This window comes from Mytilus trossulus, unplaced genomic scaffold (assembly GCF_036588685.1).
Source record: "Mytilus trossulus isolate FHL-02 unplaced genomic scaffold, PNRI_Mtr1.1.1.hap1 h1tg000125l___fragment_3__unscaffolded, whole genome shotgun sequence".
NCBI classification, from domain to species: Eukaryota; Metazoa; Mollusca; class Bivalvia; order Mytilida; family Mytilidae; genus Mytilus; species Mytilus trossulus.
The window spans coordinates 114,569-141,540 of NW_026963300.1; the positions used below are offsets into that span (position 1 = coordinate 114,569).

Genomic DNA, 26,972 nt, shown 5'->3' on the forward strand with positions numbered 1-26,972 from the left:
ACGATAGTAGAGGGGCATTATGTTTTCTGGTCTGTGTGTCTGTTTGTTCATCAGTCTGTGCGTCCGTCCATCTGTCCCGCTTCAGGTTAAAGTTTTTGGTCAAGGTAGTTTTTGATGAAGTTGAAGTCCAATCAACTTGAAACTTAGTATACATGTGCCCTATGATATGATCTTTCTTATTTAAATGCCAAATTAGATTTTTTCCAATTTCATGGTCAACTAAACATAGAAAATGATAGTGTACGTGGGGCATACATGTACTGTGGACACATTTTTTTTCAATGTGAAATGAATTAAGAATTTAACGCTAGGCTTACTTTAAGTTGCAACTTGCACTGTCATTGATTTAATGTGAGAGTGGGACATTTATGATTTGAAAAATAAGAATAACTGAATTTTGCAAATTGGAACAAAAATGTATTTGATATTTGAGGTATGTGTGGAAGTTTAATATTTTATTAGAAAAATCAACATATGTTGACACTGGTGACAAAATGGAGGTCAAGTTCAGTATTGATGATTTTCACTATATGGTCAGGAGTTTTGGTTCTTGTGTTATTAAAAAATTTGGGGACTCAAATAAATGTAATAAAAGCCAGTTTATTGTCAGACAGCTCTTGTTTGAACTGTATACAGAACGTTATTCTTTAAAGTTTTTACATCAATAGGTATGAAGTTTTAGCCACTTTTACAAAAGTCTTTAATTTTAGACTCTTGTAAAAGTGACTCAATTAGATAATATTTCATTATGATAAACTAATTTAATACTGCTCATATAGGATATTTTACATTTCTTTGAAGCCCCTGAGGCCAATCTTGGTAAGGGTATAGAGTTAATTAAAGTTTGTAATATTCTTCTGAACATTAAGTCAATTGATATGTTGTGTAATGTCATGGTAACACAAATATTTCACTTCGGAAGCACCAACAAAAATGTATTATTTCCAATATTTGCACTGTTTTTATAGATACCCAACTTAAAGGGCCATGTCAGGAACCTTTAGTTGTATATTGGTATCATGTTGGCGGCGTCCTCGTCCGAAAACATTTGGTTTTCACACTCTAACTTTAGTTAAAGAAAATAGAAATCTATGAAATGTTAACACAAGGTTTATGACCATAAAAGGAAGGTTAGGATTGATTTTGGGTGTTTTAGTCCCAACAGTTTAGGAATTAGAGGCCAAAAACAGGTCCCAAATAAGCATTTTTCTTGGTTTTTGCACAATAACTTTAGCATAAGTCAATAGAAATCTATGAAACTTTAACACAAGGTTTATGACCATGAAAGGAGGGTTTGGATTGATTTTGGGAGTTTTGGTCCCAACGAATTAGGGGCCCAAAGGGTCTAAAATTAAACTTTTTTGTTTGATTTCATAAAAAAAATGAATTATTGGGGTTCTTATATATGCCAAATTTAACTGTGTGTTCAGATTGTTAATTTTTGGGGTTCTTTGTTATGCTAAATCTAAACATGTACTTAGATTTTTTATTATGAGCCCAGTTTTCAAGTTGGTCCAAATCATGGTCCAAAACTAATATGTTAAGTATTGTGCAATAGCAAAAAAAATTCAATTGCACAGTACTCAGCAATAACAAGAAATATCTAATTGCACAATATTGCGCAATAGCAAGAAATTTCTAAGAGCACAGTTTTGCTATATAGTAAGAAATATTCAATTGCACAGTATTGTCTCATTTTCAAATTGGTCTGCATAAGGTCCAAAGGGTAAAAAATTAAACTTTGTTGGATTTCAACAAAAATTGAATATATGGGGTTCTTCAATGTGCTTAATCTAACCATGTATTTAGATTTTTAATATTTGGGCCCAGATCAAATTGGTCCACATTGAGGACCTCAATTTGAGATCATTAGGGTCTAAAATAGAACATTATTTGATTTCATTAAAATTGAATTCTTAGGGTTTTATGATATGCTGAATCCAACCATGTGTTTAGATTTTGGATATTGGACTTAATAGGTAAATGTCCAATTTAAATTTTTAAAGTTTTTAAGTTTAAAGTTCTCAGACCACATTCATTTTGTGTCAGAAACCTATGTTGTGTCAACTTTTTAATCACAATCCAAATTCAGAGCTGTATCAAGCTTAAATGTTATGTTCATACATGCCCAAACTGTTCAGGGTTTCGACCTCTATGGTCGTATCAAGCTGCGCCCTGTGAAGCATCTGAATACTGTTTAGATTAGAGATGTTGTATCTTTGAAACATTTACTGTGGATTCATTTATTTTCGTGGGTACCAATTTTCGTGGATTGAGGAAAACTTTCATGTTCGTGGATATTTGATTTTGTGGTTTTGCCAAAGTCTGCACACAAGCCATAAGAACATTTGTCATTCGTTGAACATTTAATTTCGTGGTTCAACTGTTCCCACGAAATCCATGGAAATTGGTATCCAACGAATAATAATGAATCCACAGTATCTGATTTCACTTTTTATTCTAAAGATAATAGTTTGTATGACAGCCGCTATCCTGGAAATAAGGCATTCAGCTTAAATCCTTAGCAATAAAGTAACACCTAGGCAGTGAGTTTATTGCCTACAAAATGTTAGGCATTAGTCTTAAATCCTGAAAAATATGTGCAGGCATATAACTCAATTCCTAGGTGTTAGCTTATTGACTAGGATTTAGGCTTCATACTTAAGATCACTTTTTGCCACTACCATATACATGTACAAAACAATAAATAACAATAGCTATTGATTTTATACTTCTATAGATAATGTAAAGAGAATGCTACCCAAATCAAATGATACTACAGAACACATACCTGCTCAAATTGAAATGAATAGTCAAGGGAAAGCCAGTTGCAGTGAAGGACCAAAAAAGGACAGAGGCCCACCACTTAAATCCTCTATGGGTATATTTATTTGAATCATTTTTTTATGTAGGGTTTGTAGAACATTAAGAGTAGATTTTAGTAATTATCTAAACTAGGCTTTTTTATGAAGTTAAGAATGTATTTTTTTCAGTGATCTGAATTTATGAATTTATTTAATGAATAATGTGAACAAGTCCAAATCTTTGTGTTCTTGAAATTTTATAACAAATTGACAACATATTGTTGGGTTACCGACCCTGTAATGATGATTATTTTACAGTTTCAATTATTGTCTTGAATTTATTTTAATACTGGAAAAGTGAAATTGAAAACAGTAAAAAAAAAATAAGCAATTAAAATCTACAAAAAAGTAAGAATGACTGAAATTGTCAACCATCTTTTATAAGAGTTATTGCCCTTTAAAGAAGATAGTAAGACAATTTTTGGGTGTAATCCTAGTTTTTACAATTATTTGTGTAGCTTATTTGCAAAATTTCAGTGATTTATAATATTTTTTTTTATGTCAGTTGGTTTAGATGCAGGAGATGCCAGTCAAAATGAAAGTTACAGTAAAGATGGAGGTAAACAAATTTATGCTTTTTTGTCAATTTTGCTGTGATTTCAATTGTATTGATTAATATTACCAGAGTTCCTTGAAAACTTTTTAGCTCACCTTTCCCTTAATATAATTAGACCGTTGGTTTTCCCTTTTGCATGGTTTTACATCAGTAATTTTGGGGCCCTATATAGCTTTTTGTTTATGTGAGCCAAGGCTCCGTGTTGAAGGCCATACATTGACCTATAATGGTTTATTTTTATTAATTGTTATTTGGATGGAGAGTTGTCTCATTGGCACTCACACCACATCATCCTATATCTATTAAGTTTTTGCAATAACTTGGTGTCTTTTGTCGCTTCTGTTGTCCGTCCTTCAGTGTAGACTATTTCAAAGATCTTTTACTATCAAACTACTTTACCAATTAAAGCTGAATAATTTTTAATTGATTCGCTAATAGGGTCTTTGCATCGGAACTTAACACTTTTACTATAATATACCAGTTGTTGGCATGACACGGGTTATGTTCTTCTCATATATGTTATGATGGTATGATAATTGTGTGCAGTGGAAATGCACAAGTTCTTTCAAACTGACATAACATTTATTTTTTATTTTATAGAACATAGAATAAAAAACTGTTCTACTTATTCCAAGCAATCATATTTTCTTTTCTTTTAACTTTGATGTCACATCTATCTCTGAAACAATTTTAAATTGAATAAATCTATTGTTACAAAAAAGAATAGATTTTTACCACAGGGTGTGAAGAGCAGGGTTTCTCGAAACACTTGCTTCTACATCCAGAAAGTACAGTCCATTAATTGTTATTCATAACAATAAATTTTTTTTAATAGCATGAACAGAAGTGATTACTAGGATAGTGTTCATTACAATTGCATAAAACATTCAACAGCTATTTAGATTTGGATATTGGGCTCTGTTTTTAAGTTGATCCACATTAGGGTCCAAAGGGTCAAAATTAATATTGTGAGAGGCTATTTAATTTTGGGCCTGTTTTCAAATTGTCATCTTTGAGGTCCAACATACAAATGTCTTCTTTTAGAGAATCACTGAATGGAATTAAACCAAACATAGCAGGAATGTGCCTTATGAGGGTGACCAGATTATTATTTTTTTATCTAGGACAATTAAAGTACCCCTTCCCCAAGTCAATTATTCTTAAAAATGTCAAATTGTTTTAAATGACAGTCAATGTCCAAAATATCTGTTTGATATATTTTTATTTTCATACAGATAATATTGAAAGAATATCACCTGCATTCAATGATACTTCAATACGCATACCTGCACAAAATAAGATGAATTGTCAGGAGACAGCCAGTTGCAGTGAAGGACCAAAGAAAGCTAGAGGCAGACCAGTGAAATCATCTACTGGTATATTTATTTCATTAGATTGGATGGTCTGTTTGCGAAGCAATAAATTTGAGATATTTGATATACTACAGAAATGAATTTGAAATTGATTACATATACTTTTATAGCCTATAATATGAACACAAAAAATATGTTGTAATGATGAAACAACCCTCCATCCAAGATCCAAAAGTAGTGAATATAAGCAATATAGATCATACTGACTTGGGACAGGTATAAAAAGCCGCACAACAATACGCACAATATGCACAGTAAAACTAGTAAGAGAGGTCTGAATTTGATGTCAGAATATGAAACAAAAGAAAATAAACAAAATGACTTTAATATTTTTCCTTAATCTGTAGACTATCTGCCTTGTGAAATTAGCTTTCGTAATGATTATTTTACTTATCATTTTTTGGACCACAAGGGTTATCCTGCCATTTTTGAAGTTATAAATGAATACTGTACACAATTGAGTAATTCACTTACAGAATTTAAGTATGTATGTAATCTTTTATAAAAAATCTTCTTCTCTGAAACATCTGTGTCAAATTTATCCACAATTCTCATTAGGTTATTTGGTTTTAAAAATGTGTCGAATGACCCCACCTGCCAACAATAATGGTGGCCATAGCTAAGATCAGAACATAGGGGGAAAATGTAGATTTTAGTTTATCTCCAAAGCATTTAGAGTAAACACTGACCAGTTCTACAACACATTGTTTGGTTGCTGCCCCTGAGCTAGTAATTAACAGTAATTTTGTAGTTTTTTTAGCTCACCTGGCCCAAAATAATCTAAGGTAATCTTTTCCTGAAGGTAGAAAATCCTAAGTTAAACCTATCTTACTGTTAAGTGCAATGTCTTTGTTTTTGGTAAAAAAGCACATGCTCAACAATTATTTTTAAGCTTAGAAACAGTTTTATTTTTGTAGGCAGAATACAGTCCTCAGCACATCTCCTGCTTTCATTATTCCCTAAACAGACAAATTAAATTAAAGTCATGAGTGGCTCTCTTTTATTGAATGAGTTTTTATTAACTTGATTCTTTTAAATGTTTCTTTCAGGAGAAAAAAGCAAATCAACAAGGTCAAAACCTTACAGACCCTGCCCTTTCTGTGGTCTCCTTATGGCTAGATTGTCCAATCACATCCTTCGCAAACACAAAGATATTCCTGAGGTCAAAGTTTTAAAAAGGCTGCCCCATCAAGATCAAGTAAAGCAAATGGCTAACCTGAGGAAAGAAGGTATTTGGAAAGCTAATTTAGACCAGGTGAAAAAAATGGAGGATGAAGGATCTCAAGCAGAAGTAAAATATTTTAAAGAGAGGGAACATGGAGCAGGTCAACTTGCTTACTGTTCTTTATGTAAAGGTTTTTTAACAAAGTCTTACTATAAGAGACACAGATCCACATGCACTGCAGTTGAATCTACAACAACTACAGCAAAAGCCTTAGATCCAGTGCATATTGCATCTCCAAAGTTTACTTCTTCATTTAACTTTGATGTTCTAGCAAAATTCCATAATTCTGAGGTAGGAAATTTATGTAGAACAGACAATCTTATAACATCATTTGGGCTGCAGATGTATAGAAATGTGGAGGCTAAGAAAAGTAAAAAAGAAGAAAAAAGAAAATCAGTTATGTCAGATATGAGGAGACTGGCCCATTTATTGTTAGAATTTAGAAAACAATGTGAGATAAATGGTGATGCTGAGGCTAAATCAGCTGTAAACATGTTTGACAGAGGCAATTTTCATTCGTTGGAGTCATCCATTTTAGCCCTAACAATAAATGAAGAAACTGGGCACACAAAAGCAGGGCTAAAAATCGGATATGGCTATCTCATAAAGAGAGTTATCAAATATCTCACTGGAGAATTTCTCATCCAAAAAAAAGATGCTGAAGTTGATGAGATTAAGCGCTTCGGAGATCTATTGGAATTTTGCTGGCCAGGTATATTTGGGGATGCAGAATATAAAATAACTGTACTAAGACAGAAAGAATTGAGGATGCCATCTCGCCTTCCAGATGAGGATGATGTTAAGATGTTGAAAGAATGGCTGGAAAATAAAATCAAAGACATTAAAACCAAATTCCAATTTATAACTTCTAATGAATATGCTGAGATTAGAGATTTACTTGTATGCAGATTAACACTATTTAATGCTCGAAGAGGAGGCGAACCTGCTAGGCTTTTACTATCAGAATGGGATGATGCAGAAAATGGGGTCTGGTTTTCGCAAGATTCAGTGGAAAAGGTGGAGGACCCCATTGAGCAAAAATTATTATGTGAATTAAAGATTGCATACCAAGCAGGAAAAAGAAAGCTTGTGTCACTGTTAATACCCCAGGATTGTTGGGATGCCATTAGAATCCTTGCAGATGAAAAAGTTCGAGATGATGCCGGCATTGGGAAAGGAAATAAATTTTTATTTCCCACAACTGCTGGTAAAGATGAACATGTAATTGGATGGAGTTGTGTAAAAAAATGTTGCAAAAAAGCCAGACTTAGCAAGGACATCACTGCTACTGATATGCGACACAGGGCTGCAACTTTATATGCTGCAATGGACATCCCAGAAAAAGAGCGCCGATTATTTTATTTACACATGGGGCACAGTGCAGACATGAATAGAGATGTATACCAGTGCCCTGAATCTGTGAGGATAACAACATCTGTTGGGAAAGCTCTTCAATGTTTAGACAGGGGTAAGTACATTGTTAAGGATCATAACCCTTGGCTAGCAAAGATGTAGTTGAGTTTTTGATGCACTCCATGAAACTTTGCATACAAGATAAGGCGTCGTATGTTTAGATATAAGAAGCAAGACAATAATGGGGGTAAGTCCCAACATTAGAGTTTTACATGTTCATAAAAATAAAATGTGATATATTGTCAGTGAGACAACTCTCCATCCAACAACTGAAGCAGTAAATATAAACAATTAAAAGTCACAGTACAACCTTCAGCATGAGTCCTTGACTCACTTTGCTACAAATGGCCCTAAAATAACTTTTATAAAACAATTCAGGCAATACAAACACACAGTCAGATTTATTTAAAACGCCATAATGAAATATTATATGACACAATTAAACATAAGATATATATATATACATAAACTATAAAGGTCTAAAAATCAGAATTAAGAGATACAATATAACTGAAGATGCTGGAGCCAAAACAATCAATTTTAATGAAAACCTACTAGTTACACTTGTCAAATGATGAAGACAAATATATATCCTGAACCAAATTAAACCTATAGATGAAAAATAAGTGTCCTAAGATTTTTGCAAGCAGATGTGGTTCTCAACTCTGATTGAGGTTTGCCTTTGCGTTAAATGTTAATGCTGAAAGTTATTTTTTTTTTGCAGGAAACATGAAAGCTTCCTCATCAAAAGTTGCAGAGACTGGTCCAAAAAATCCAGAAATTACCTTCTCTCTTAAAGGTTAGTCAAATTTAATTAGTTAAATGGTACATACAGTACTGTGAAAGTACTTTAATTCTTGTGGTTTGAGCAACATTTACATCTTCATTGGTTTTTAGATTCATTGATTTTAGTTTTCAAAAAAAAAAATTGAAAAATTTAAGCCATTACATATGAAGATTACAAATTGTTTGAATTGACAGAAACTGCAAAGTAAACATTGACCCATGTAAGTTATAACAAACTCACTTAAACCCTGAGATCATGTGATCAACAGATTAAAGACCATCAAAGGTGTTAATTAGGTCACCTAAAGAAAACAGTAACATGAACTTTTGATATAAATGTATCTTGAATTTTAAAATAATTCTTATCAAAATCAAGCCCAGGATAAAATTACTATTTCCCATATGTACGAGAACTATGAGGATATAAAATTAACACTTTATCGTACTAGCATCTCACTACCAGAAATCTGTCTTTCATTTATCAAAATTTTGTTTTTATAATAATTAAAAGATTAAAAGTTGCAGTTTAGATTATTAAATATTAAATGGGTATCATTCTGCATGCAGTTGTAGTTCATAGTGTGTTTGCCCTGTGACTTTTTTTTTTATAATATTCTGTACTTTCACAGTTTACTAATTATATATGACCAAAAGTGATTTAGTTATAGTGTAAAGTGGTTTCCTTGCGTAAATTATGTTTTTTTATTATGGTACATTATCAGAGGAGTGTTTATATTTTATGTAGTTTTCTTTTGTTATTCATATTTTTATATAGTATTTGTATTGTTGTGCTGACTGGTCTTTTCCATTTAGTTGCTCTCTAATATATCCTATTATGTCTTTTACTACTTATTATATATGAATTTCATTCAGTCTGCCTGTAGATGGATGTCTATCTGTTGGTCAATACATTTTTTTAGTGCAACTCTTTCTCACATTAACAATGTTTTGATGAAACTTAACCTTGGTACCGGCTTAAAAATACAGATATTGTTTTAATTGATTTGCTGTTAGTCTGATATATGATTTGGAATTTATCTTAAAGGGACATTAGCTGTCAAATTGAATTCATGTTCTCTGATTTGAATCAAATTCTCATTTGGGATTTATAACTATGTAAAACATTTATCCAAATTATAAAAAGTCTAAAATTAACACTTTACCGTACATTTGCTCAAAATATGTAGCTTTATTTTTAGGCAGTTAAACTGCCTTATACAAGCACCCTGGATTTGTGTTCTACCCAATAATTGCTGAAATACTTGCCATTGTTATTATCTAGCTGGATTTAATGTTATTTATAACTTATTGGACAGTTTTTCATACTTTTAATTCTGATTTACAAAAAATATGACAAGAAAAAACTTAAATGATCGTCGATTTTTCCAAAAGTTTTGAAGTTGCACATAGGAAGTAGAGCACATATGTAGTTTATTATCCCCTGAGCTTTTGGCTAAGATGTCAAAAACAAATGTATGAAATATTTAATCGCTGAAAATCTCTAAAGACAAATAGTTTAGATTTCCCTAATGGCAAAAGTTGAAGGAATCAAATGAATTATAAGGGGGTCTCTAGGGTAACTGTACACCATCCTGTTTGAGAACTTGGAAACATTTGAGATCCTCAACCCTAAACCATAATTATTCATGTATTGGACAATATACTAGTAACTAATCAAATGAAATATAGGGGGGTCCCTGGGGGTCACCCACTCCTCCTGTTTGAGAACTTCATAACCATCAAGATCCCCACCCCTACACCATATATATTCATGTATGGAACAATATAACAAATCATATTAAATATAGGGGAAGTCCCTGTGGTCACCCCATCCTTCCTGTTTGAGAACTTTGAAACAGTGGGGATCCCAACCTCTAAATTAAATTAAATATAGGGGGAGTCAATGCAGTCACCCCACCCCTCCTGATGGAGTTATTGGAAACAGTCAAGATCCCCAACTTTAAATTAAACCATATATATTCATGGATGAGAACTTATCAAATGAAATATAGGGAGAGTTCTTAGGGTCACCTTACCCTCTCCTGTTTGATAACTTAGAAACAGATGAGATCCCCATCCCATAACCATATATATTCATGCATTGGACAATATAACAAATCAATTGAAATATAGGGGAAGTCACTAGGATCACCCACTCATTCCTGTTTGAAAACTTGATAACAGTTGAGATCCCCACCCCAAACCATATTAATTCATATGACAAGATAAAAAAAATAATTGAAATATAGGCGTAGTCCCTAGGATCACCCCACCCCCTCTTGTGTGTGTTTTGATAACTTGTAAAAGATTGAAATACCAACTCCTAAACCATATTCATTCCTGTTTTTCATTTCAAAAAAGACTGAATGACATACAAATGATAGTGCAAGTGGACTTTGGACACAATCTCGTTATAATTACCTGTCATTTTATTCCAAACTTAGACATCATAGACTTGGGGTGAAGGTGGGGGTCATTTACATTTACTATGAACTGGTCAGTCAGACCTCACCTTTGATCCCTGTAGTAGTAAACATTTGTCTGATTTGTGTCTCATACCTTTTGTACTGTAGAACACAAACTCAGTTTTCTTTTCAGGAAAGCAAGTCCATTCATACTTTTACAAGCTCGTACTAAAGTCAAATTGAAATACTAACAGTCAACTTATATGAACATTAACTATAAACTAGAAGAACTGCAATCATTGCGAATTTGTACCACTGCAGACTCATGACAGCGAAAAAAATATACTTGATATATGTGTTGCTTTTGAAAACCTTGATAAACCATGAATTATTTGCATAAATGTACAATTATATATGAATGTTTAATGTTTGTTCTTTTAAATCTTTGAAAATAAATTGAAGCAATATTACCACAGTTTTCATAATTATGTTTGCCTTGGTTTTTGGTTATCTGCCTACAGTGCTTACAGCGGCTTTATTTGTGTACATAAGCCTAGATGCCACCTAAATAATTGACTGTTGAGTTGATCTTCAAATTATTCAAAATCAGTTGTATTAGTGTTTTGGTTTAAATATTTCAGCCTTGAACATCACTGAAGAGACATTATTTGTTGAAATGCACATCTGTTGCAATAAATTTGGTAGTTTATGTTATTTATATTATGCATTGTAAGTGATTATAATACTTAATGAGATGATCAACAGAAGTCACAAAAAAAAAAGATCAGGAACCTTTAAATGTAAACAGTCAATTGTTGTAAATCTTTATACGTGAATAAATAATGTGGTTTAAACAGAATTTTTTTTCTTAACCACTGAATATGTACCCGTTTTTACAAACTGATTAGGTTGAGGAATGATAAAATAATAGTTTTTGTGACTGTCCTTAACATGATTAATGCTTGTAGTAATTGCCAGATTGCAATATCAGGTTCATTCATTGTCCATAGACAATAAGATCAAAAATATTATGTTGTTAATGAATAACAGAAATATTTAAATGTTGGTTACTTTTGATTTCAGACTTTTTGAATGAACTGGTGGATGATAATGTTGCAGTAAGGGCAATATCAGGAAAAGGATTGATAGAGGAAGATGAAGTAGAACAAAGACCAGAAAAAATAAGAGCTGCAAGCTGCATGAAAGATCTGATGCTACAAGATGCAGCAAAAGAATACTTCACAGATGATGCTTGGCTGGCAGCTGAATCAGTTTTTGATTTACTTCCAGGTATGAAGAATGAAAATAATATGTTTCATGCAAAAATCTATTTTAAGCGCCTTCTATCCAATAGGTCAAGTTTCTTTTAATTTGGCGTCATCTTCTATATAAACATCCATAAGGTTTTTTTGTCCTCTCAAACTGGATAGTGGGACCTACTGAAAATTTGTATACTTCAATGTCAGGAGCTTCAGGACGTTTAATTTTGGTGCTTTTGGTGATTTTTTTTAAATGGGCCTGTTTTTAATTGGAATATGCATTATCTCCGTGATATGACATCTGTATTTATGTAGTCACCCTAGTAGTGCACATTTTTTGGGATGATCATGCATGCATAAATTTTTTCCAGTTAATTCCATTTGGGTAGTGTATAAGTCAATGGAGTGGTTAATCGTGCATGTGAATTTTGTGAGTGGGATTTGGAAGGTTAAACATTTCAGAAGGTGTAAGAGTCAATACTTTCTTTAAAAATCCATACCTGTAAGTTGACATAAAAATGTTAACTTTGCTTGGTAATTTGTATGCCCAAACTATAGCAGGGGGACATTTGATTTTACCCTTGTCTGAATGTACCTACGTACGTCTCAAAATTTGTTTCTGTTCTCTAACTTAAGTTTGCTTCAATCAAATGTTATGTAACTTGTACACAAGGTGTATTATCACAAAATACAGATCAAGTTTGAATGATGGTAGTGTCACTCTAACCATTATAGAGTTCTGTCCCTTTATAAATGGAAAAATTACAAAATTTTAAACATAACTTTGCCTCTACCAAATGTTATGTACAATGTTTATTACACAAAACACAGATCAAGTTTGACTTATGGTGGTGTCACTTTTACCGTTCACAGTTATGGCCCTTTATAAATAGAAAAATAGCAAAAATTTTAGTTTCTGTTTTCTGACTTGAGTTTGCTTAAACCAAACATTAGAAAACTTATACACAATACTTTTTACCACAAACACAGATGAAATTTGGTTGCATCATTTGAATCATAATCTGGTTAAAAATGGAAAAATTGCATAATTTTTAGTTTCTGTTCTATTACTTAAGTTTGTCCCTACCAAACATTATGAGACCTATACACAATTTACAATACTTGTTTGCCAAAAAAACCAGAACAAGTACATGTTTGGGTAGTGTCACTTTTCAAGTTCTTGAGCTATGTCCCTTTATAATTTTTAAACAGGGGCATCATTTATGGACACAACATGACAATCTCCATTTATTTGTGTTTATCTCCAATATGTTATTCTGAACATTTCGATATCAAACTGTTGGTGTTTTTTTTCAGACTGTAGTGATGATGAATCTGAGAGATCCCACATGGTAAATATCACCCTATAGCTAGTTAATAATACATGTTGTATTTTTGTCAGTACTTGATATTTTCAAGGTACATAAATGTTTTATAGTGATTTTGAAAAAAAGATGGATCATACATAAACTGAGGAAATTTTAAAAAAGCTTGTAGAATTTTAAGATATTTTTACTCATTAGATGACAAAATGGAGGTCATGCTTGATATGAAGGATTTTCACTTTCACTGTTCATGAGTTATGGTTCTTGAAAGATTGAAAAATGGCATATCCAGTTGTATTCGTGCATTTATTCATAAATCCTTCAAAGCAAAGCTTTTCAAATTTTAATATGTTGTTAGTAAGGATAAAATGGAGGTCAATATAAAAATGAAGATGTGGTATGAGTGCCAATGGGACAACTGTCCACAAGAGACCAAATGACACAGACATCAACAAATATAGGTCACCATACGGCTATCAAAAATGAGCAAAGCCCCATACTTGATAGTCAGCTATAAAAGGGCCTGATAAGACAATGTAAAACAACTGTTTTGTATTGATGATTGTCACTATTCCTGTGCAGGATTTTGGTCCTTGTGATATTGAAAAATGCTGGGACCCAAATAGATGTAAAAAAAGTATAGATGTAAAAAAAGTCTGGTTTCTTGTCATTCTGACAGCTGTTGTTTAAACATTCTTTCTTACATTTTATGTCAAGTTCAAAAGTATTAAGTATATTTGGATGTCTTGTATGCTATGAATCTTGAAAGTGGAGGCTTTACTGCAATTGCTATGTTTCAGAATACATACACACTTTCATAACAGATTTTGCAGGTTCTTCCATAAAATATTTTATACATCTTAAACAGGAAAGTTTTGAGAGTATTTAGATATTGGGAGATGTGATGTGAGTGCCAATAAGACAAATCCCCATCCAAATAACAATTTATAAAAGTAAACCGTTATAGGTCAATGTACATCCTTTAAAAAGTAAAATCACAAAAATACTGAACTCAGAGGAAAATCAATTTGGTAAGTCTATAATCACATGGCAAAATCAAAAAACAAAACGCATCAAAAACGAATGGACAAGAACTGTCATATTCCTGACTTGGTACAGGCATTTTCAAATGTAGAAAATGGTGGATTAAACCTGGTTCTATAGCGCTAACCCTCTCACTTTAATAACAGTCTCATCAAATTCCGCTACATTTACATGATGCATTAAATAAACAATCACATTTAATAAAATAGTCAACAAGTCTTAAGTTTGTTTTCTGTTTAGATTTTAAATACAACAGATGTAAGTGATATAAACTTAAGAGATTGTGAAGATGAACCATGTTCTTCAAATGATTCTATGATATCTGGTGATACAGAGGAGCAACTAGAGAGAAGAACAAACAAAAGTAAGTTTAAACTTAGAACAATGGCTGTCTTGTATAACTTGTTATTAATTTTTTTTAAATGAATGGGTAAATAATGTGATAGTGAGTCAAGCTGTGTTCTTGTAATCAATTTTGCTACTTTTCAATGTTGCACATCTAATTGGCCTATTTAAAGAATAAGTCCCTTGAACATCAGGTGCCAATGTTTTTAAATCCTGTCAGGTTGAACATCCGAAATACAAACTTTCCATGCAGCTCAGCAGTTGTTTTGTTAAGAGTTTTGAAGTTTTACTTACACATGTATGTTCTAAATGGAAGTTAAACTAATTAACACTAATGAATTTGGAATAAGTTGCTAGGGACAAAATAGATCGTTGCTATATGGTAACTCAAATAAAGTTCTCCGACCACATTTATTGTGTCACGAGTCTATAATAATGTATAACTAACTTGATCACATTCCAAATTCACACCATTTCAAGCTTTACAATTTTGTCCAATCTTGCTCCAACTGTTTAGGGTTTGACCTCAGCAGTAATATGAAAAACCTCAAGACGGAGCTTATTTCTTAAACATAGATAAGAAAGGAAGACAATAACAATCAAAACCAAGGAGTAAACAAAGACTCACAAAACCAAAGGACATTTACATCAACAGTTATAAATAATAATTAAGAAACAACATGAACTCCACTATAAACCGGGAGTGAAATCAGGTGCTCTGGAAGGGTAAGCATTTCCTGCACCGTATACGTCACCCATCGTGTTATTTCTTTGTTCAGTTCGGTAATGATGGAAAGTTCTTATGACTGAGAAAGAGTATTATAGATTGCATCATACTCTATAGTTGAGTTATTGTTATTTTTAGGGAAAAGTTCAACATATGATGATAACAAGGCTGCAAAACTTCAGAAAGTTCCAACTGAACCTGAGGCAGAAAAAGGTAACTTTCTATAACTTTGACACTAAAGCTGCAATAATAATTTTATCTCATACAGTCAAACCTTAGTAAACTGACCCTGAATAAACTGGTTTCCTGTTCATTCAGCTAAAACTAAAGTCCTATTTTTTTTTACTTCAAAGTCTTTCTTAAAATACCCTTTGTAAAATGGACCCTGTGTATTCCAAATTCCTGACTAATGATTTAGTCTCAATACTCTTATTTACATCAATTATCACTTGTCAAAACTAATCTCTTGTGTCACAACTCAGATAACACAAGGATTCTAATGCAAAAAGAAACAATGAACACAAAGGGAAAGTGTCAAATCAGAGACTGATGTTACAGAGGTCTATTTGACAAATTGATCACATTCCAAATTCACACCATTTCAAGCTTGAAAATTTTGTCCAATCTTGCTCCAAGTGTTTAGAGTTTGACCTCAGCAGTAATATGAAAAACCTCAAGACGGAGCTTATTTCTTAAACATAGATAAGAAAGGAAGACAATAACAATCAAAACCAAGGAGTAAACAAAGACTCACAAAACCAAAGGACATTTACATCAACAGTTATAAATAATAATTAAGAAACAACATGAACTCCACTATAAACCGGGAGTGAAATTAGGTGCTCTGGAAGGGTAAGCATTTCCTGCACCATATACGGCACCCATCGTGTTATTTCTTTGTTCAGTTCGTGAATGATGGAAAGTTCTTATGACTGAGAAAGAGTATTATAGATTGCATCATACTCTATAGTTGAGTTATTGTTATTTTTAGGGAAAAGTTCAACATATGATGATAACAAGGCTGCAAAACTTCAGAAAGTTCAAACTGAACCTGAGGCAGAAAAAGGTAACTTTCTATAACTTTGACACTAAAGCTGCAATAATAATTTTATCTCATACAGTCAAACCTTAGTAAACTGACCCTGAATAAACTGGTTTCCTGTTCATACCCTTTGTAAAATGGACCCTGTGTATTCCAAATTCCTGTCTAATGATTTAGTCCCAATATTGTTATTTACATCAATTATTACTTGTCAAAACTAATCTCTTGTGTCACAACTCAGATAACACAAGGATTCTAATGCAAAAAGAAACAATGAACACAAAGGGAAAGTGTCAAATCAGAGACTGATGTTACAGAGGTCTATTTGACAAATTGATCACATTCCAAATTCACACCATTTCAAGCTTGAAAATTTTGTCCAATCTTGCTCCAAGTGTTTAGAGTTTGACCTCAGCAGTAATATAAAAAACCTCCAGATTGAGCTTATTTCTTAAATATAGATAAAAAAAGAAAAAAAATAACAATCAAAACCAAGGAGTGAACAAAGACTCACAAAACCAAAGGACATTTACATCAACAATTATAAATAATAATTAAGAAACAACATGAACTCCACTATAAACCAGGAGTGAAATCAGGTGCTCTAGAAGGGTAAGCATTTCCTGCACCGTATACGACACCCATCGTGTTATTTCTTTGTTCAGTTCGGTAATGATGGAAAGTTCTTATGACTGAGAAAGAGTATTATAGATTGCATCATACTCTATAGTTGAGTTATTGTTATTTTTAGGGAAAAGTTCAACATATGATGATAACAAGGCTGCAAAACTTCAGAAAGTTCCAACTGAACCTGAGGCAGAAAAAGGTAACTTTCTATAACAGTGACACTAAAGCTGCAATAATAATTTTATCTCATACAGTCAAACCTTAGTAAACTGACCCTGAATAAACTGGTTTCCTGTTCATTCAGCTAAAACTAAAGTCCTATTTTTTTCACTTCAAAGTCTTTCTTAAAATACACTTTGTAAAATGGACCCTGTGTATTCCAAATTCCTGTCTAATGATTCAGAAGAAGAAATCTTCAATTGCACAATATTGTGCAGTAGATTTGCAAGATCTTGACATTTGTTTTGTGGCAAAAACGCGTACTGTGGATTCATTTATTTTCGTTGGTATCAATTTTTGTGGATTGCTGAAAACTTGCAATTTTGTGGATATTTAATTTCTTGGTTTTGCCAATCTCTGTATACAGAGCCTAATGATAATATGAACATTGAAATTTTTGGTTAACCTGTACCCACAAAACCCACGAAAGTTGGTATCTAACGAATAATAATGAATCCACAGTATTATGTTAACAATTTGACAAGTTTCCCTCTGTTTTAAACTTTTAAATTTTTCCTGTCAAATTTATTCAATTAGAACTTCTGTGGATGCATTATTATTTGTTGGATACAAATCATTGTGAATTTGGTGGGTACAGGTAATCCACAAAATCAAATGTTCAACAAATAAAAAAAAAATCCATAAGTGTGAATGTAGACTTTGGCAAAACCATGAAATTAAATATCCATGAACATGTTAGTTTTCCTATTGGTTTCATCATTATTCATAGCAATTTTACAATTTTTCTGTTGATGCAATTTTTGAATAGCTGACCCATCTGATTTTCTATATATTACAATATCATTGATCTATGTTTCCCCCACATCAAATGATGTTACAAGTTTCCCTGAACTGTTGAATTTACAATCATACACAAATTTTTTATCAAACTATAGGAAGTATCTTTCTTGTCAATGTTATGTGCCTGTACAAAATACCAAAGCCTGTTTTACATGAGAACATTAGCTGGCCTAATTTTTTCAAATCTAGCATGAAAACACCTAGCCACTGGCCAGATAAAGGAATTGGCTATACATGGGAGGTACTTCTGCATATAATTGCAGAATTGTAAGCCTAACGTGGACCAATAAGGGAGGTGGTCGTTCTAGGGTGGGGCTGTTTCATAGAGGGACTACTGTAGTGATAATTAATATTGTATTGAATTTGTCTATGCAGCTGTTGAACGATATGGATATACATTAGAATTTGAACATCAACATTTAATTAAAAATTAGAATAAATATTTTGCAGGTTTTCAGAATTTATATTCATGGAAATTAAAAGGTTGATGTTCAAATTGTTATTTATTTCATACCCAAAATCTATGGAGATTTTAGGTAACTTGATTTATGAGTGATTACAATTATTAAACAAGTACCTTTGTAATTGAATATTTTATAGGAACAAAAAGAAAATATAAATTATGGACTGAAGAGAATACTAAAGTAGTGGATGTTTATTTTAAGAGATACATTACAGATACATCTAGCTTGGACAACAAAGGGTCATTGCCAGGTAAACTTTTGCTTTATCGATTATCAAATACAAAACCTATACAGAAAAATGATCACTAAGCCAACTGCATTGCTCAACTGGACCAGGCCTCGACAATAACGCTTGTCCGATTGCCCGTTACCAGAGGTGAAAAAAGTCGGACAGGTAAAAGCTGTATCAAGCTTGTCCGTCGGGACAAGCACAATTATTCAGCAGAAAATAAATGTAATCCAACTTTGAAGAACAAAGTTATTATAAACAAAAAACACGAAAACTAATATTAATTTGACATGTTTCTGCATTCTGTTTATTTAAATGCAAAACTTTTTTCTTCAACATGTTTACTTGCAATTGATTATTTTCAACTGGTTCTTTGTCAAATACTTTTTAACAGGTGAAAGGTATTTACTGATCCGAATCAATGATGCCTTTTGTAGATCAGGTAACTTAACAGGACAGTTCGTCACCTCAAGTTTAATAGACAGTTTGGCACTGAGAAAACATATTTAGTAGACATGATTGATAGACAGTTTGGCAAGGCAGGAGATATTTTGGGACCAAGACAAATCAGTACCTCATTTTGCTACATTATTCTGATCCTTATAAGAAATACCATACCAGTAATTTTTTCACAAAAATATTTTTTTAATTTACCATTAAATTCACAAACTCATATTTGATCATAAGTAGAAAAAAAACCAATACTGACAATATGGTGACCTATAGTTTTCTGTGTCATTTGGTCTCTTGCAGAGAGTTGTCTCATTGGCAATCAGACCTTATCTTCTTTTTATTGATTGCATTTCAATAAACTTTTTTCAACTTAAAAAAAAAACCAGGATACAAATCCAATGAGTGTACAGGCCTATCAGATGGTGCCTCTTGTTTAGAGTCTGATGAGACTGACATTGATGAAAAACTAGAACCTTAGTCCCGTGACATGACTAGATTTAGTTGTACTTGACTCGTATTTTTGAAAAGTATTTCAAATCAAAAGAAATACATCAAATCCTGTCTATTGTTTAAATTCGTTTTTTTCCTTTTATCAACTAAAAATGTAAAAAGGTTATTTTTTAAAAGAAATTTTTTGGACAAGTAACAATATCAATAGGACAAGTAAATTTTGGTAGGACAAGTTGAAAAAAGGGTATCATAGAGGCCTGCTGGCCGCCAGTTGAACTAAGAGTTGAGGGCTAGCTGGCTATCAGTTGAGCAAATAGTTGAGGGCCAGTTGAGGGCTACCTGGATTTTTGCCATGCAAATAAGGTATCCCTCAACTAGTAATGCTCAACTTTATGTAAATTAGTGAGCAACTTTAAGAAAATATCACAGTTGAGGACTAGGTGTCCAACAATTGAGCAATTAGAGTTGAGGGGTACCTGGCCAACAGTTGAGGACCAGGTCATTAAAAGTTGAGGGCTAGGTCTTAAAAAGTTGGGCATTATCTGGTAATTGCAAACTGAGGGCTACACATTGTAGATAAAATAAATTAAAATGGTGTATTTTTATAGCCAAAATTTTGCTAATAGATCTCAACTCACAACACACTACATTAATACTTTAACCTTGCTTTTTGGATCTAGTAAATTAGAATGGATCTATAATTTTATACCAAATTCATCATATTAGAATATTCTTATTTTATTAGTAATTTTTTTTTAAAACATATTATCTTAATAATAGAATAAATATGTCTCCTGTCTTACACATTTTGATAATATCTAAGTTAATGCATAAATATATTGTCTCAATTTTTTCTTCACTCTTCAAAAATAAGAAGACATTTTAAATATCACTATTTTGAATTATAAGAGCATATACACTTATTCAATCTGGTGGAAATTTTAATCCAAGGTATTTACCAAAAGATGTTTCCAGAAATATATGTTAAAACATCAATATTCCTAAATCCAAGAGTCATGTCATCAGAAGAATATACTGCACTATTCAATGTCAATACAGTTATTTGTACATCCATTGTAAAATTCATATTTTATTCATGATAGCTTGAAGACATCTTTGTTTGCCATGTCTATGCTCAAACCAAGTTCAAATTTTAAATGTTTGAGGTTCTTTAGGGTACTGTAACAGTGTGATTTACCTCTAATAATAACTGTTACCCAAACCTTGAATATTTGATATATCTCATAATAAAGAAATACTGTTTGTTTTTTTATCTTTATTTCAAAGATTTTGTAAAATACAGAAAAACGATATAAATATGTGCTTCCCTTAATTTTGCCTCAAACTTTGTGTACATTTATAATAATACTTCCTGTCCATTTGCACCATACACAGAGAAAACAGATGGCTAATAACATTCATATCACCAGGTCATATTTCTAATTGCTCAACTTTTGCTCAACTATAAAAAAAAAAAAAAAGTCTGAACGCTCAACTTTTCCTCAGCTACAAAAAATTCCAAGTCTGAATGCTTAACTTTTGCTCAACTATATGAAAACCAAAGGCCAATTGCTCAACTTTTCCTCAACTTAATGTACAGCTTCAGTTGAGGGCAAGTTGAGCGACATCTATCAAACCTACAGTTCTTGTCCAGGTTTGAGTTGAGCTAAGATGCTCAACACCTAGCCCTCAACTATTTTTCTTATAGGTTGCACTCTGTTAATACAGCTGTTTCTCAAAACATGCCTCTTTTGGGGAGATCTTGAATACTTGTAGAAAATTAATTTATAGACACTGCCTTTTCAAATGCACATTATGGGTCACTCTGTAAAATAAATTCTAACAAAATTTGTTTTTTCTGTATGCTTAATGAATAACTATGCCAATGTACAAGATTGTTTTTTTTCAGGATCAAAAGATGTAAGAGAGTTTCTTCAGAAGCATCCAATCCTTCAAGATATTGAAATTAAAAAAAGGATAACAGCCATCAAGACAAAAATCTTCAATGATAGAAAAGTTTACAGAGAAAAAATTTCAAAGAAACTTAAGAAAAACCTCCAAAGTATGTGAGCATTCTGAATATCATGCATTCCATATAATAGATTGACTTGTAATAGGCCTCTTAATCTGTAATCATCCTCATCTCTCAAACAACAGCCAGTATCATGTAAACTGAATCAGAATCATCATCTCTCCACCAACAGTCAGTCTTATGTAAACTGAATCAGCATCATCATCTTTTACCAACAGCCAGTCTCATAATAACTGAATCTGCATCAACATCTCTCCACCAACAGCCAGTCTCATGTAAACTGAATCAGCATCATCATCTCTCCACCAACAGCCAGTCTTATGTAAACTGAATCAACATCTCTCCACCAACAGCCAGTCTTATGTAAACTGAATCGGCATCAACATCTCTCCACCAACAGCCAGTCTCATAACATCTCTCAACCAACAGCCAGTCTAATGTAAACTGATTCGGCATCAACATCTCTCCATCAACAGCCAGTCTTATGTTAACTGAATCGGCATCAACATCTATCCACCAACAGCCAGTCTTATGTAAACTGAATCAGCATCATCATCTATCCACCAACAGCCAGTCTTATGTAAACTGAATCAGCATCATCATCTATCCACCAACAGCCAGTCTTATGTAAACTGAATCAACATCTCTCCACCAACAGCCAGTCTTATGTAAACTGAATCGGCATCAACATCTCTCCACCAACAGCCAGTCTCATAACATCTCTCAACCAACAGCCAGTCTAATGTAAACTGATTCGGCATCAACATCTCTCCATCAACAGCCAGTCTTATGTTAACTGAATCGGCATCAACATCTATCCACCAACAGCCAGTCTTATGTAAACTGAATCAGCATCATCATCTATCCACCAACAGCCAGTCTTATGTAAACTGAATCAGCATCATCATCTATCCACCAACAGCCAGTCTTATGTAAACTGAATCAGCATCAACATCTATCCACCAACAGCCAGTCTTATGTAAACTGAATCAGCATCATCATCTCTCCACCAACAGCCAGTCTTATGTAACGTGAATCGGTATTCTCATCTCTCCACCAACAGCCAGTCTTATGTTAACTGAATCGGCATTCTCATCTCTCCACCAACAGCCAGTCTTATGTTAACTGAATCGGCATTCTCATCTCTCCACCAACAGCCAGTCTTATGTAAACTGAATCGGCATCAACATCTCTCCACCAACAGTCAGTCTTATGTTAACTGAATCAGCATCATCATCTCTCCACCAACAGCCAGTCTTATGTTAACTGAATCAGCATCAACATCTCTCCACCAACAGTCAGTCTTATGTAAACTGAATCGGCATCAACATCTCTCCACCAACAGCCAGTCTCATGTAAACTGAATCAGCATCATCATCTATCCACCAACAGCCAGTCTTATGTAAACTGAATCGGCATTCTCATCTCTCCACCAACAGCCAGTCTTATGTAAACTGAATCGGAATCATCATCTCTCCGCCAACAGCCAGTCTTATGTAAACTGAATCGGCATCAACATCTCTCCACCAACAGCCAGTCTTATGTAAACTGAATCTGCATCCTCATCTTTCCACCAACAGCCAGTCTTATGTTAACTGAATCGGAATCATCATCTATCTACCAACAGCCAGTCTTATGTCAACTGAATCAGCATCATCATCTATGTAAACTGAATCAGCATTCTCATCTCTCCACCAACAGTCAGTCTCAAGTAAACTGAATCGGCATCAACATCTCTCCACCAACAGCCAGTCTTATGTTTACTGAAACAGCATCCTCATCTCTCCACCAACAGCCAGTCTTATGTAAACTGAATCGGCATCAACATCTCTCCACCAACAGCCAGTCTTATGTAAACTGAATCTGCATCCTCATCTTTCCACCAACAGCCAGTCTTATGTTAACTGAATCGGAATCATCATCTATCTACCAACAGCCAGTCTTATGTTAACTGAATCAGCATCATCATCTATGTAAACTGAATCAGCATTCTCATCTCTCAACCAACAGTCAGTCTTATGTAAACTGAATCGGCATCAACATCTCTCCACCAACAGCCAGTCTTATGTTAACTGAATCAGCATCAACATCTCTCCACCAACAGCCAGTCTTATGTTAACTGAATCGGCATCAACATCTCTCCACCAACAGCCAGTCTTATGTTAACTGAATCGGCATTCTCATCTCTCAACCAACAGCCAGTTTTATGTTAACTGAATCGGAATCAACATCTCTCCACCGACAGCCAGTCTTATGTTAACTGAATCGGCATCAACATCTCTCCACCAACAGCCAGTCTTATGTTAACTGAATCGGCATTCTCATCTCTCCACCAACAGCCAGTCTTATGTAAACTGAATCAGCATTCTCATCTCTCCACCAACAGCCAGTCTTATGTTTACTGAATCGCATCAACATCTATCCACCAACAGCCAGTCTCGTGTAAACTGAATCAGCATTCTCATCTCTCCACCAACAGCCAGTCTTATGTTAACTGAATCGGCATCAACATCTCTCCACCATCAGCCAGTCTTATGTTAACTGAATCGGCATCATCATCTCTTTACCAACAGTTAGTCTTATGTAAACTGAATCGGCATCAACATCTCTCCACCAACAGCCAGTCTTATGTAAACTGAATCAGCATTCTCATCTCTCCACCAACAGCCAGTCTTATGTTAACTGAATCGGCATCAACATCTATCCACCAACAGCCAGTCTCATGTAAACTGAATCAGCATTCTCATCTCTCCACCAACAGCCAGTCTTATGTTAACTGAATCGGCATCATCATCTCTTTACCAACAGTTAGTCTTATGTAAACTGAATCGGCATCAACATCTCTCCACCAACAGCCAGTCTTATGTAAACTGAATCGGCATCATCATCTCCCCACCAACAGCCGGTCTTGTGTTAACTGAATCGGCATCAACATCTCTCTACCAACAGCCAGTATCATGTTAACTGAATCAGCATTCTCATCTCTCCACCAACAGCCAGTCTTATGTTAACTAAATCGGCATCAACATCTCTCCACCAACAGCCAGTCTTATGTAAACTGAAACAGCATCCTCATATCTCCATCAACAGCCAGTCTTATTTTAACTGAATCGGCATCAACATCTCTCTACCAACAGCCAGTCTGATTTTAACTGAATCCTCATCAACATCTCTCCACCAACAGCCAGTCTTATGTAAACTGAATCGGCATCAATATCCCACCACCAACAGCGAGTCTTATGTAAACTGAATCGGAATCATCATCTCTCCATCAACAGCCAGTCTCATTTTAACTGAATCAGCACCATCATCTCCACTAACAGCCACTCTTATGTAAACTGAATCAGCATCATCACTCTCCACCAACAGCCAGTCTTATGTAAACTGAATCAGCATCATCATCTATCCACAAACAGCCAGTCTTATGTAAACGGATTCGGCATTTTCATCTCTCCACCAACAGCCAGTCTTATGTAAACTGAATCGGCATCATCTTCTCTCGTCCAACAGCCGGTGTTATGTAAATTGAATCAGCATCATCATTTCTCCACCAACAGACAGTCTTCTGTAAACTCAATTGGCACAACATCTCTCAACCAACCTGCTGGCTTATTATCCTCATCTCACAACCAACAAACAGTCTGGCATACACTGAATAAGCATCATCTTCTTTCACCCAATCATGAGCCTAGTGTGTACTGAATAATCATCTCTCTACCAACAAACAGTCTGGCGTATATTGAATTAGCATCATCATCTCCTAAGCAACAAACGGTCTGGCATATTTTGAATAAGCATCATCATATCTCAGCCAAAAAACGGTCTGGCATATCTTGAGCTAGCATAATCATCTTTCTACCAGCAAACATTCTGGCATATACACTGAATGAGCATCGTCATCTCTCTACCAAGAAACAGTCTGGCATATACTGAATAAGGAATATCATCTCTCAACCAACGAACATCCTAGTTGTACTGCACTACCATCCTCATCTCTAAACCAACAGTCTGGCAGTAACTGAATCAGCATCACCATCTCTCTACCAACAAACAGTCTAGCATATACTGAATAAGCATCATCATATATTAAGGAACAAACAGTATAGCATATCCTGAATTACCATCATCATCTCTCGACCAACCAACAGTCTAGCATATACTGAATAAGCATCATCATATATCAAGGAACAAACAGTATGGCATATCCTGAATTATAATCATCATCTCTCTACCAACCAACAGACTAGCATATACTGAATTATCATCAGTATCTCTCAACAAACAACAGTCTGGAATATACTGAATAAGCATCAGCATCTCTCAACCAACAAAAACTCTGGCATATACTGAATTACCATCATCATCTCTCAACAAACAACAGTCTGGCATATACTAAGTTAGTATCATTATCTCTCAACAAACAACAGTCTGGCATATACTGAATTAGCATCATCATCTCTCAACAAACAACAGTCTGGCATATACTGAATTAGCATCATCATCTCTCAACCAACAAACAGCATTGTATGTACTGAATTAGCATCCTCATCTTTAAACCAACTAGCAGTCTGGCATATATTGAACTAGCATCGTCATAATCCTACAAACAAACAGTCTGGCATATACTGAATTAGCATAATCATCTCTCTACAAACAAGACAGTCTGGCTTCTACTGAATTACCATTCTCAACTCTCAGGCAACAAACAGTCTAGCATATACTGAATAAGCACCATTATCTTTCAACCAACAACCAGTATGGCATACACTGAATAAGCATCATTATCTTTCAACCAACAAACAGTTTGGCATAAATTGAATAAGGAACATCATCTCTTAACCAACAAACAGTCTGGCATATATTCCATTAGCATTATTTTCAGTCTGGGATGTACTAAAATGACAATCCTCATGTCTCAACCAACAAACAGTCTTATACTGAATAACCATCATCATGTTTCAACAAATAAAACGTTTGGCATATACTGAATTAGCAACATCATCCTTCAACCAACAGTCTGGCATAAACTGAAGAAACGGCATCATCTTTCAACCAACAAACAGTCTGGTATATACTGAATAAGCATCATAATCTCTCAACCAACAGACTGTCTGGCATATATTGATTCAGCATCATCATCTTTCTACCAACAAACAGTCTGGCTTATACTGAATTACAATTTCATCTCTCAACCAACAAACAGTCTGGCATATACCTAATTAGCATCATCATCTTTCAACCAACAACAGTCTTGCATATATACTGAATAAGCATCATACTCTTTCAACCACCGAGAAGTCTGGCTTATACCGAATTAGCATTATCATCTGTTA

The 26,972-nt window shown here is 33.9% G+C and overlaps 1 protein-coding gene across 3 annotated transcripts in view; it reads left to right on the top strand.

Annotated features, from left to right (window-relative positions):
* The window catches only part of LOC134700173 (uncharacterized), a 50,743-nt gene that overhangs the window by 19,905 nt on the left and 3,866 nt on the right, over window positions 1-26,972 (top strand). For all 3 annotated transcript variants that reach the window (XM_063561537.1, XM_063561538.1, XM_063561539.1), the window contains exons 12-24: window positions 2,741-2,881; window positions 3,370-3,423; window positions 4,656-4,796; window positions 5,843-7,486; window positions 8,156-8,230; window positions 11,706-11,912; window positions 13,199-13,233; window positions 14,491-14,614; window positions 15,461-15,535; window positions 16,314-16,388; window positions 17,116-17,190; window positions 18,612-18,725; window positions 21,517-21,669. In XM_063561537.1, the coding sequence (XP_063417607.1) occupies window positions 2,741-2,881; window positions 3,370-3,423; window positions 4,656-4,796; window positions 5,843-7,486; window positions 8,156-8,230; window positions 11,706-11,912; window positions 13,199-13,233; window positions 14,491-14,614; window positions 15,461-15,535; window positions 16,314-16,388; window positions 17,116-17,190; window positions 18,612-18,725; window positions 21,517-21,669 (2,913 nt within the window). The remainder of the gene's footprint in view (window positions 1-2,740; window positions 2,882-3,369; window positions 3,424-4,655; window positions 4,797-5,842; window positions 7,487-8,155; window positions 8,231-11,705; window positions 11,913-13,198; window positions 13,234-14,490; window positions 14,615-15,460; window positions 15,536-16,313; window positions 16,389-17,115; window positions 17,191-18,611; window positions 18,726-21,516; window positions 21,670-26,972) is intronic.